This window comes from Odocoileus virginianus, chromosome 27 (assembly GCF_023699985.2).
Source record: "Odocoileus virginianus isolate 20LAN1187 ecotype Illinois chromosome 27, Ovbor_1.2, whole genome shotgun sequence".
Lineage (NCBI taxonomy): Eukaryota > Metazoa > Chordata > Mammalia > Artiodactyla > Cervidae > Odocoileus > Odocoileus virginianus.
Genome location: NC_069700.1, coordinates 2,476,520 through 2,489,658, shown reverse-complemented (window position 1 = coordinate 2,489,658; position 13,139 = coordinate 2,476,520). Strand labels below are relative to the sequence as shown.

Sequence of the window (13,139 nt, the reverse complement as noted above, 5' to 3'; positions counted from 1 at the left end):
TCACGATAGTCAGAAGGTGTGATCGCCTCAGTGAACTGAAAAGTGGCTGCACAATCTGCAATATTTTCCTTTAGAATACACAACAATCAAAAGAACGTCACAGAATGTTTGCAGGTTTTTTTTTTTTATGTTTGCAGTTTTAAAAGTTGCCTTGAGGATGCAAATTCTTCTGTCAAAGTCCCCATGCCCCTAGCTGCCTCCTCCCAACTGAGGGACAAGATGGCCCAGGACCACCGCACCTGAAAACACCCCAACACCTCCCTTTGCCAGCCGCCCTTGGAGGACCAGACAACTGAGACAGGCCATTCTGGTTACAGAATCTTGGGCCATCAGACAAGCCCCCCCAACCCCTGGGTCTGAAGAGGAGGACAAGCTGGGAATTGGGGTGGGGAGGAGGGCTGCCAGGGCGCCCCCCCCCCCTCTCCGCCAGCCCTCTTACCAGTGTGCGTGAGCATGTGCCTCTGCAGGGAGCTGGCCCAGGGGAAGACCCGCGAGCAGTGCGGGCAGTTGATCTTCTGCAGGCAGTTGGCGTACGAGTTGCGCTTCGCCCTCAGCAGCCTGTCCTCGGGCGGGCTGCCCTGCTCCTCGTCGCTGGGCCCGTTGTGATCTGTGGGGGCTGCGGCCACCTCGTCCTGGGCATCATCCTCCGCACTCTGCAGAAACGGGCTGAACTTGTTGGTGTCCGTGGTGGCCAGCATCTTCTCGATGCTGGCAAACTCCCCGCTGGAGTCTAGGTCCACCCCGCCGCTGCTGCGTGCCCGGCTCCGTGTCCCCCTCTTCCGGCCCCTCTTCTTCGACAAGCCGGCTGGTCCCTGCTCAGTCGGCGAGGCTGCCTCTGGGCTGTTGGTGGAGGGGGATGAGTCACTGGATTCTTTTGGGCTGGTGACGTCGGTGGTGGCTTTGGGGAGGGCATCCCCGACACTGTCTGAGGCCGCGGCAGTACTGCCGGTTCCCGTCGGCCCTGCGTCGGCCACCTTGGTCTTCAGCAAGGTGGGGGCCGAGGACACGGATGAGATGATCTGGGCAATGGAGGCCAGCGGGGGCAGTTCGTCCGTCACGGGGGGCTTTGGCAAGAGCAGGGGGGGCTTGGGGCGCAGTGGCCGCAGCAAGGCTGGGCTGCCGAGGGTGGAGGTGCCCAAGAGTGGAGAGCTGTTGACCAGGGCTGAGGAGTAGAGGGGCACGGCGAGTTGAACGGGGCCCTGCAGGGGCAGCGCCGCGGCCTCCAGAGGGCTGGCTGCCGAGGATGCTGCGGCCGGGACCCCTGGCTTCTCCAGGGGCCCGCTGGCGCCCAAAGTCGACGGCAGCGCGGGGCAGGCCGGTGGGCCAGGGGAGGCCTGCTCGCTGCTCCCGGGTTCCTGCTCAAGCTTCTTGGCCTCCCCAGGAGCAGCTGCGTCCTTGTCTCCTCTCCGGAAGTTCTTGGGGATGGACAGGTCGATGGGCTCCATGGAGCAGTCATAGGGGGCAGAGGGGCTCAGGAAGGCAGCCGCGTTCTCCTGCTTCACCTGGATCAGGGCCAGGCCCTTCTGGGAGAAGTCCAGGGGCTCGTTGAATTCAGCGGCAAAGTTGCTGGCTGGCTCCACTTTGACGGCAACGTGAGGGGGCAGAGGCTGTGCGGGGCCCGCGGGAAGAAAGCCATTCTGGGGCTCCAGGAAGGCGGCCAGGGGCTTGTGCTCGCCCTCGTCGCCGCGGCCCGGGGCCTCGGCGGGCGTGTCGGCGGGGCCCAGGCCGTCGGCCGCCAGGACGTAGCTCTCGATGTCGCGCTCGGGCACGTGCAGGTGCTGCTTGAGCACGTGGTGGATGCAGTTGCGCTTGGCTGAGAAGGCGGCGCTGCACTCCTTGCACTCAAAGGGCTTGCGGGTCTTGGGGCAGCCGCCCAGGCCGCGGCCGCAGTGCGCGCGCATGTGGATGCGGAGCGCGCGGTAGTGCTTCAGGTCCTCGCCGCACAGCCGGCACACGGTGTCCGGGGAGCAGAAGGCGTCCACCAGCTCGGCCGCGCTGCTCGTCACGTACTCGATGTTCTTCTCGATGTCCTTGCGCGTGGCCTTGAGGTGCTTCTTGCGCAGGTGCCGCTCGCAGTTCGCCTTGACCGTGAAGGGGTAGTGGCAGATCTTGCAGATGTAGGGCCGCTCACCGCTGTGCGTGCGCAGGTGGCGGATGAGCGCGGCCTTGTCGGCAGCGATGTAGTCGCAGATGTTGCACTGGTAGGGCGAGATGCCCAGGTGGGAGCGCACGTGTGCGCGCAGCACCCCGGAGAAGGCGAAGACCTGGTTGCAGAAGCGGCAGGGGTAGAGCACCTTGCGCATGGCCGGCGCCTTCTTGCCACCAGGGCCCGTCATGATAGCCTTGAGGTCCCCCTCTGTGATCTCCTGCTTGATCTTGGCCTCCACGCTCAGCGGCAGCAGCGCCTCCAGGAGGCTGTCCTGCTCCAGCTGCGTCTTCACCTCGGCCTGGCCAGGCAGCTCGAGGCGTGGTGGCTGTAGGAAGAGCTGTGCCCCCGACTTGGGCGGCAGCAGGTGGGTGCCGGGGGCCGCCTCCACCGTGCCCTTGAGGAGCTTCAGTGGTGGCGGGGGCAGGCTGGGGCTGACGCAGCCCGGGGAGGCCTGCTGGGTGTTGACCAGGGGCGGGGGCGTGGACGTGGCCACCACCGTGCGCGGAGCGGCCAGGGGCTTTGGTTTCAGAGGGGGCATGTGCTTGAAGACGGCCTGCAGCGGCGCGGCAGGCGCCTTGGCCAGCGGCGGGAGGCCGACCTGTGGTGGTGCGGCTGCTGCCATTTTCAGGATCTGCTGGATGTCCGCCAGCTCAATGGCTGGCTCCCCAGAGATGGGCTTTACCACGATGCTGCTGTCGGGCTGGATGATGAAGCCCTTCTGGAAGGGCTGTAGGGCCAGGTGCTTCATGCTGTCCGCGGCGGCTGGCAGGACGGCGAGTGCCCCGCCCAGGGCAGCGGCGTCAAAGGGGGCCAGGCTGAGCAGGCCGGCGCAGCCAGGCTCCTGAGGTAGCTGGCACCGCAGTGCCTGGAGCTGGATCGCCTGGTTGTCATCCGGTGGCGGCTCCTCAGCCGGTGTGGGCCGCACATCCTCCACGTGCTGCAGGCCCAGCACTGCCAGGAAGACCTTCTGGTCTGGGTCATCGCCTGGCAGGGCCCTAGCCTGCAGCCGGTCTGGGCCCTGGTCGGCAGCCACGTGCGTCTGCTTGTGCAGGGTGAGCGAGGAGAGCATGGGGAAGGCCTTGTCACACGTGTCGCAGATGAAGCGGTGCTGCTCACTGATGCACCTGCGTAGGTTCGTTTCACACCAGGCCTGCGGGGAAGCCAGGCAGAGAGTCAGAAACCACTCCCGGCTGCATAGCAGGCCTGGCCGGGCCCTTATCCCGGCACATGGGAGCCCACCCTCCCCTGCGCTAACACCCCCAGCCTGAGAAAGGAGCACCAGCGGATAAGCACCTTAGGAACCGCAGCTTCCTGATGAGGGAGGCAGTCCCCAGGGCCTCTGGGCAGAGCGGCAGGAAAGTACCGTGAAAGTACCGCCGCCACAGAGGCTGGGTGCTCTCTTTAAAAACGTGGTCCCTACAAACCTAACTGACGGTAACTCCCTGCCATCAGTGGAGAGTGGGCTTCCTCTGACTGTGGGCTGCGGGCACTGCCTGGGAAGGGCCTCAAGGGAGAATGGGGTGGGGGGTGGTGGCTGGGGCTACAGGAGCGCAGAGACGTGGGTACACACGCAAATGTACGCATGTGTGTACATGTGGGTGTGTGCAAACGGACGTATGCACACGAGCATATATATACAGAATAAGACACTGAGCCTGGGGCTTCTGAAGAATTTCACTGTTGGTATCTTTTACCTCAATTCTTAAAAATTTGAAAGAAATGACTGCCAAAGTAGCTTTGGCAGGTGTTTTACAAGCAGAGAACAAATGCAGCTCAGGCTAACAGTGACCCAGAACATTTGAATAGAAACTACAATGCCAGAGATATTTAGCTGTGATGTGGATGTTAAAGAACCACTGTTAACAATACAGATTCAATTCAGCTAGGGTTGCGAGGGGTAGACCGAGCCCAAAGGGCAGTGTTTTGAGGACAGCCTGCCTCGGGTGGGGAAGCTGGGTCCCGCCGCGGCTGACGGTGTACCTGAGAGATGCGGGGAAACTTCCGACAGGAGAAGTCGGTGAAACCCAGGTCGTGGAAGCCGGCGGGGATGGCGGGGTTGTTCTGGATGAAAGGCCGTCCCACCGCGTCCCTGGGGAGCTGCTTGTGGACCAGCGCGTTGTGGCGCAGCAGGCCACGGTGCGTGCGGAAGGTGACGCAGCAGACATCGCACCTGCCAGGAGAGGGCACAGGCCGTGAGGCGGCGGAGCTTCCGCCCGCTCACCGCGTGAGGCTTCCTCCTGCTTCATTTCAAGCAAGCAAAATAAAGAGGCTATGACGTCAAGAAGCCAACCAGCACCTGGTGAGGGACACTAAACTCCTTAAAAAAAAAATAAGGGATCCTACCGGCCCCCCAGCCTGTGCAGACGGCAGAGGTGTGAACAGGGCTGGGAACCTGTCTCGCCCCCAGCTCCATGGACTCTGATTATCAGAGATACTCGGAAGCCAGAAAACACACATTTCCACAGCAGCTGGAGCAGTCACACTACATCCCTGATGTGTCACTGGGGTAAATGTGGTCAAATTCTCCAGTGGAACTGGGAGCATGACAGTGACCATGTAGCCCAGTTCTGAGGCTCCTGAGGGCACCCCACAGGGGCGGCACACCACCTAACCTTCATCTTCCAGGGGAAAACACGGAGGCTCGAAAACCGCCGGCAACACGAGGGAGACCACACAGCCAGGAAGTAGCAAAGCCGAGTGCTAGCCCTGTTCACGTGCCCACCCTCCCCTGCCACCAAGCTGTCTCCCTGTCCCGAAAGGGCTCTTACAAACATGGTCCACCAAAAGAGGAAAGACTGTCACGCTCCACCTCAGAGACGACCCACACACCTGACCTGGCCTGGGCCACATGGATGCATCACAAATACCACTTCATAATATAATGGTGTCTCCATTTCCTCCACATTTCAGATCAGTCTCCTCAGTCTTCACTTGAGCCCAACCACCATGAGGACATCACCCACACCCTCCGGACCTGCACTGCATACAGATGCCACGAGAACCTCATTTAAACGGAACTGAAACATCCCCAGTCACAGGGGGTCCATCTCACAGGCTCAGCTGCATCAGGCAGTGTAGATCACAGGAAGTGCCCCCTGGACAGCACATCTTTCCAACCATGTACACATCCGCATGTGCTCCCACAGAAATTCCAGGCAGGTCCTTTTCCAGCCTTTCGAGAAGGAACCTGGGGCACAGAGGGGTACAGCAACCTGCCCGAGCTGACACTGCATACACCCGAAGGGAAACTCTTTTGCCTTTGAAATTCTTCTCTGCAAGCCAAAGATGACACCTCACCTGTGAGGTGGCTGAGCTTCACAGGTGGCACTGAGGCCAGCACCAAGTCTGTGCAGCTCCATTCTTGTGTCGGGCCGGGATGGCCCAGCTATTGTGGTCCTGTGTCCCCACCCCCCACCCTCTCTCTGTTGAGAGTCAGTGTTATCATTCCGTTAAATTTAGCACACTGGATTCCCATGAGCCATTCGAAACACAAGCCCGGCTTGAGGGGCCACTGCTTAAGCTCACCAACGGTGATAAAGGCTTGGGGGCAGTGACGGCCGCAGGGAGCCCAACACCTTTAGGTGTGGAAAGATCTCACAGCTGTGGCCGGTACTATGTAGCTTCCGGGCCCATGTCTCTGGGCCCTGATTCCTGCCACTGTTCAGATCCTCCTGCTCCCCACCACCAGCCCCGCCCCACCTCGTCAACCTTCCCCTGTCCTGTCTGGGCCCAGAGCAGGTGAAGTTCAAGGAACGGTCTGGAAGCTGGTCTGTGCCTTTTCTGATAGGTGAGGTTGAGAGGTAAGGAAGACAGGGAGCTGTCCGTAGCGGGCCCTTGGGCATCTCACCAGAGGTCTATGTTGGATCCCTCTTCCTAGTTAACCATTAGCACTGATGACATATATTTTGTGTCGAATATTTGCAGTGTTTACAATTAATCTTTACCAGCACCAGGACCTCACAACAAACATCTAAGCTCATGGCACCCTAGCAACCCAGCCAGTATGTGATCACCCCACTACACCGGAGGTCAAGGCCCCGTCCCCACTCACCAAGGGAAGACAGCAGGGTGTACTCCATCTGCCGGAGGCAGGCTCCTTGATCAAAGTCAGGTAAGGGGGTGGGGTGGGAACTCCAATTTAAAAAAATCATGCACATTAAATATTTTACTCAACCTAAACCATTCAGTTGACCCTTACTATCTGGCAGATTCTGTGTTTGTGAATTTGCCTCCTTGCTAAAATCTGCAAACCCACATCAGCAGTTGTGGCATGTTCTGGGACAGGGCGGGAGGAATCAGCCGCTCAACAGACATACACGTTCCCTGCTGGGCTTGGTCAAGGAGATGCTCCGCTCGCTCGTTTCAGCTCCGACTGTGAGCAAGTGTCCTTGTCGCTGTTTCTTTCCTGCCACTTTGCTAGCGTTTCAGCGCTTCTTCCTGATGACTTTGTTTAAAATGGTCACCACGGGCAGCACCACTCAGTGTCCCCAGGAGCTAGAAGCCCATGACGGGCTTTGCAGAGAAAAACACATGTGAGATGAGCTACAGTGCTGTCAGCTGTTTGAGTTCAATGGTGATGTGTTAATGGTATATATTAACAGAAATACACTTAATGAAACAAGTTTATGTATTGATTACTACATGAAAACATGAGCAGAGGCTTGCAGGAAACAAACCCCATGTTTCCTCCAGGAACGACAGTTCAGTGTTTGCTAACTTTGCGTTCCTGGAACCTTTACAGAACATACCTACTGCATGTCCTGTAAAGAGAGAGCCCACGGCTTGTTCCCTCACCTGTCTTTTCTGGGGGCCAAGATCTAGTTCCACTGAGTGAAGATCCATGTCCTTCTCACTGTGAGGCACTGTGATATGACATCTTTGCTTTCTGGCTTTAGATGATTTAAGGTAGAGCAAGAACTTAGATTTCTGCAAACCAAACTCAACCCGCACCTACTTCTCATGATCATTCCTCTCTCCTGTTCACAGGGGTCCCGTCCATCCTACAGTTGACAGAAAAACAAACAACAAAACCTACCCAATCTGAATTATGTGCAAGTCTGCCCAACTTCTTTTTCATAGAGACTATTCTTTAAAAAAAAATCACTGGTTTGTAGAAAATGTAAACTACAGCAAATAATTACAAGCATTACTGGCACAAACCGGTTGGGGAGAGAGAATCCTGACTCTGAGCAGCCAGCATGTCAACTGCAGGTGAGCAGGTGTGCGTGGGCAGAGGGCTGCACTCTTGTTGGACTTTCAACCTTAGAGTTGAAAAGTTTTTAAGCATATGTCTCATTATCAGCTTGCTGTCTGAGAAATATGTGTGTGTGTTATGAATCTTTTTGTATTTATATACACACATGTATTTGCATGCACATGTACCAGGCATATTCAGTTCAGTTCAGTTGCTCAGTCGTGTCCAACTCTGTCTGACCCCATGAACCGCAGCATGCCAGGCCTCCCTGTCCATCACCAACTCCCAGAGTTTACTCAAACTCATGTCCGTTGAGTTGGTGATGCCATCCAGCCATCTCATCCTCTGTTGTCCCCTTCTCCTCCTGCCCTCAATTTTTCCTAGCATCAGGGTCTTTTCCAATGAGTCAGTTCTTTGCATCAAGTGGCCAAAGTATTGGAGTTTCAGCTTCAACATCAGTTCTTCCAATGAATATTCAGGACTGATTTCCTTTAGGATGGACTGGTTGGATCTCCTTGCAGTCCAAGGGACTCTCAAGAGTCTTCTTCAACACCACAGTTCAAAAGCATCAGTTCTTCAGTGCTCAACTGTCTTTATAGTCCAACTCTCACATCCGTACATGACTACTGGAAAAACCACAGCTTTGACTAGAAGGACCATTGTTGGCAAAGTAATGCCTCCGCTTTTTAATAGGTCTAGGTTGGTCATAGCTTTTCTTCCAAGGAATATTATAAAATATAAAAATAGAAAATTTTAGAGGATGAGCCAAAAAAAAAAATCCTATTACTTTGCTCTTGTGCCCCAGAGATCTTTTTGAGCACTCTCCTCTTTTGAGACCACGGCCTCAGTGTGGGGTATACTGGTATTCTGTGTGAGGGGTCTTGCATGGGTCACCCAGGGGATGAGGGTACCTTGGAAGGTGGTGATGCGGATTTGCTGCCCCCTCTCGCAGCCGTGGATTTACCTAGGAATATCTGTTTCCTCCTCCATTCTCTTGCTGACCTTCAATCCCCTCCTGTTTTTGGCACGTAGGACCAAGTTCCACACATGGTAGGTGCTCAGCACACACGTGGCAGAAATACGCAGTGCCAGCCGTAGGCCATGTCCTCGAGGAAGGTGGGTGTGGGACGGTGGGGGACAGGCGTGAGACCCAGACGCTGGGACTGGGGAGCTGGAGTGGGTGGCCTTGGACACCTTGTCTCATCTGTGCCCCGGCTGCCTGCCGTGTAAAAGCTTCCCAGACACGGCTGAGATAAGAGTCCCTGGGGACCCAGGTCCCCAGGGCCACGGCGGACGGGCTGGCATCAGAGCCTGTGGAGGGGCCCGGGAATCCGCAGGTGGGCCAGCACACTCATGTCAGACAAGCTGGGAAATAAGTGACAGCGAGAAGTAAGCAAGAGGTCTGGAATCTCTGAGCAACTTTGGCTGCAGGCTGGGAGAGCTCTCTCCCTTGCCGCAGAGCTGGGTTCTTTCCCATCTGTACGTGGGGACCTTCAGAGTTACTGTAACTGTTAACAAAGATAACACAATGCTTGGAGAACTGCGAGGTATTAGACCAAACCTCACCATTACTTTACCATGCTAGGAACAAAAAACCATAACCTATTTCCTGGGAACTACCAGAAAACACAAAAATAAAGAAAACATGGAATTTTAGTTTCAAAGGGATGCCCTGTCCTGTTGTGCTCTTGAGAAACTCACAGAACAGCAGAGGGTCTCCCCGCCACTGGTGCACCTGGGGATGCCCTGGGGGAAATGGGTGTCCTTTCCAGTCCCCGCCCCGTGCCTTCTGCCTCCTTCCTCACCAGCCCTCTGCCACACTTCACTCTGGAGCCACAGCCCCAACTCAGAGCCTCCTCAGGATGTGCAACGAGCCCTCTGTCCACCACGTCACACCTGTTTCCACAGGAGTTCAACCAAGGTGCTCCTGTTTCACTGCTGATATGACACAAACTGTCATCTCACAAACAAGCATCTCAAACAGTGGCAGAGGGAAAAAAACAAAAATACCCTGCTTTGAAATCTGAAGCACCTCGAGAGGCTGGCTGAACGGAAGGAAAGAACCCTCCTGGGGGAAAAACGCTGCCTCCTCTGTCACTTGGATCTGTCTGTGGACAGACTTTAAATGAAACCACAGCAGAAGAACGTCACCCAGAGATGGCCAGGCTGCCTTTGTCAGCCAGACACTCGGTTTCTCCGGAGGTCCAGTGGGGGTCACTGCAAATCTGTGGGCAGCGCTGCTGGCTGTAGACACTAACCCGGGGCTGGTTGCTAACCTCACGTGGGCCTGGCACAGTGGTGAGGGCCACAGCCACTGGTCGGGTGGTCCCCAAAACTCTCCCCTCACCCCCCGGTTTGGTGTGGGGGGGCTCTTTCAACCCTGCCAAGAACTCGTGAACAGCAAGCTATAAAATATTTAGGTGGAGTGGAACTGTACTTGGAGACACAGCAGAGGGGGTGCTGGAGGACAATTTCATTTTGCAAGTGATCTGACGATGTGCCAGAGGGAGACAGTGCAGATTTGAGAGGCTGCTGTGGATTTTCTGGCAATGGAGATGGCCCGAAGTTGGAAACTGAGGGTAACTTTTCCAAATGGAAACTAACGTCGCTGTCAGTAAGATAAATGCATTTAATGGGGAAAAGTGTATCTAGCTGTAGGGCTTAAAGAAGGTAATAAAATTCCGTCCACTCTTTAGGAACAAACCCTTCTTTTAAGCCACACACTGGAACAGAGTGCCACAAAGCAGACAAATGTACATAAAGGTGAGATCACATAAGGAACCTCAGAGATGGGAACCACCATGGACATCCTGCCTGCCCCACCTGACGGAAGGACGACCACCCACATGCGTGCCAGATCCTTCTGCTCACAGGAGCGGTGTTTCTCTGCCCCAGGCAGCTCACCAGAGCCCGCTGTACCCAGAACACCTGAATGCCAGCACATGCTGGCCAGCACTTCGAGGAGAAAAGCAGCCCGTTTGGTCCAGAGCGCTGGGAGGGCAGCCTACGCCTCGAACTGTGGGCTCCTTCCTCCCACGGAGCTGCTCTTTTCCTGGGGCAGGGGCAGCGGTTTACTGGGGTGGGGGTGGGGGGCTGAGGTTTGGGGGCCTGCAGAGCTGGAGCTTCTGGAAGCAGAGGGGAGAGGCCACTGTCTGAGGCTTGTCCAACTCACCTGCCGCGGCAGTACCTGCGGCGTCACCGAGGGGTGTGGGGAGGGGTGAGGTGGAGACAGGAGGGGCTGGGCTGGGGGGCCCCAGGGCAGAGAAATGCCTTGGGGGCGGCACGCAGCGGAGTGAGCCAAGTTTCCACTGTGGCCCCCGGGATTCAAAGGAACAGATGGCAGGACTGGGGGCTGCCGGCACTGGGCCGGAGGGAGGCAGCGAATCCCAGGCGCCCGCACCACGGGCCCGCCCCGTCCCTTCTCCTCCAGAGACCACACAGACTCACAGTCCCTGGGCACTGGGACTCTGCCCCGACACTGCCTGCGCTGCAAACAGCCCGCTGTGGACATGGTCAGAGAAGGTTGACTCCCACAGGAGCAGCAGGCCGCATTGATCCTGAGTCCCCCCACCAGTCCCAGCTCCGCTTTGGCCCGGCAGCAGGCAGGACAGTAAGGTTGGGGCGGGGCCGCAGCTCCAGGTGGGGAGAGCTCGCCTCTGGTGGCTGGGATTGCCCTTTCAGTTGTCACAGGACTCTAATGCAAATCAATGACGTTCAGGCCCAGATCCACAACTAGTCTCAACAAAGCAAGAGCCAGGATCTTAAAGGCGCTGGGTGGAGGACAGTGCAACCAGTGGGGCAGAACGCCGTGGAGGCCGTTCTTTACATGCCCTTCCTTCCTCCTTAGCTATTTTTCAGATGAAAACTGCAGAATCCTGGGCTGGGGTGGGCACGTGTTGGGATGGTGTGGGCTCTGTGCAGGGCGAGGGGGATAGGAAGGAGCTGCCTCACAGCAGGGCTGACAAGGAGTCAGCAGGACTGACTCAAAAGGCTTCATGAGGCAGGGAACCGGCAACCACTATTGGTGAGGGTTTCCTGAGTAACTTTCCTGAAGGATCCACAGTGGAAGGGGAGCTCACACATTCACAGAAGACAGACTCAAGTCAAGATAAATCTGCAGGCAAGATCGCCAGCAGAGGGATCTGAAGTGGAAAACAAGGCCATGAAAAAGCTTTAAAAAACATGTTTTAAGCCCCTGGCTAAACAGATCTGGGTCTTACCCATCTCAGGTTTATGTGGTGACCCTTACTCCCACGCTGTTCCATCACATTTCCCAGTTAAGGGACAGACAGCTGACCCCCATTGCTCCAAGAAAGGGTTAAAATTTTTTTTTCACTCCACTAAGCATATTTTCGAAGGACTGCTTTAGCAAATTTCAAACATCAGGAAACACATTTCTTTAGAATCTCAGGTTTCCCCAACTATCTAAGGGAGGCGATGCGTGGTAGTTTGAAGGCATCAAGTTCATTCAAGCTTCTGACCGCCCGCGGTTGCGCACAGTTGGATCACATCATTTGGGAGGCAGGACTCAAAACAAAATCTAGATAGCAATTCAGTTACCTAATCTTTACAAAAATGAAAGGAGATACAGGTGGCTCTTTATTAGATAAAGACTAAAGGCCAAGTTGCTCTCCTGTTCTTGGTCAAGTAAACATCAACATCTTGGAGAAGCCCTGGAATTTGCTGCCTTCTCTCTGTCACTGGAATGGGATTCCCAGGGAGCAATGGGAACCCATAACTGTAAGTGTTGTGAGGTTTAAAATATTAAAAACAACACGTGTTCTGAACAGTAGTATCAGAAGTAAACATTTACTGAGTATTACAGTTTGAGCACTGTGGCTGCCCCTTCATCCTCAAAATGGTCCCCAAGTCCATCTTCCAGACGGGGAGGCTGAGCCCAGGGTCACTGAGATGCGGGCCACAGGTCAGACTGCAGCTGGCTGTCTTGCTGCTCCCCTGCTGCAGGGCCCAGCATTGGGAGCACGGAGCCTGCAGGTGCCCCTGGGCTTTCTACACCCTGAGTCACATCCTCAGAGCCTGGCGCCCTGCACAGTGGCTGCACTGGGAGTCCTCCCCACACCCCGTCATCAGAACCTGTGAAACGCCTTGCTGCGAAAGCACCCTGCTCATTTCCTTGAGATACTGAATATCTTGCTCATTATAGTGTTTTAATCGAGGGACTGACATTCCTCTTTTAAAAGGATTTCATGTTTCGTTTTTCCTGTTCAGTCTTCAGAGGTGAGAAGGGGTTGAGTGCAAACAACCTCTCCTCGGGGCCCCACCCGCCTCAGACATTCCTCTCCCCTCCTGCCCACCCTCCCTGCCCTCCCTCGAGTCCCAGCCAGAGAACTGACATCTGACAGCTGCACTAATCTCTCCCAGTTGCTGGGAGCAACAGTGAGGGCCCTGTGACAGGGCCCTGGCCTGCGGCAGCCTGCCCTCCCCACACCCAGGAATCCGCAGGGCTGCATAAGGCGTCCTGACGCCCTGCAGGTCTGTTCGACCCAAGTAACGCTGGGTGAAGCTGGGCAGGTCCAAGGACCGGCTCAACATCTGGGTGAGCCCCAGATGGTGGCCACATCGCCCCGCGGGCCTGAGTCACACAGGAGCCCCTGGGCGGAGTGCGGGGGAAGCCCTGACAAGCGCTCCAGCTTCCGTCCAGTCAGGGGAGGGGTCTTTCCCCTCGGCCCCCGGCGTGTTTCAAACCTGCCTCCCTCTGGCTGGACCTTGGCCCCCTGGGATCTTGAATACGAGATGCTGAAGAGTATTCTGTGATACCCTTTTCCTATATTTAGG

General features: G+C 56.2%; 1 protein-coding gene across 2 annotated transcripts in view; it reads right to left on the bottom strand.

Annotated features, from left to right (window-relative positions):
- RREB1 (ras responsive element binding protein 1) overlaps positions 1-13,139 on the bottom strand; it is a 121,620-nt gene that overhangs the window by 16,636 nt on the left and 91,845 nt on the right. For both annotated transcript variants that reach the window (XM_070457002.1, XM_070457003.1), the window contains exons 9-10: positions 4,130-4,319; positions 440-3,299 (exon numbers count right to left, since the gene is read on the bottom strand). In XM_070457002.1, the coding sequence (XP_070313103.1) occupies positions 440-3,299; positions 4,130-4,319 (3,050 nt within the window). The remainder of the gene's footprint in view (positions 1-439; positions 3,300-4,129; positions 4,320-13,139) is intronic.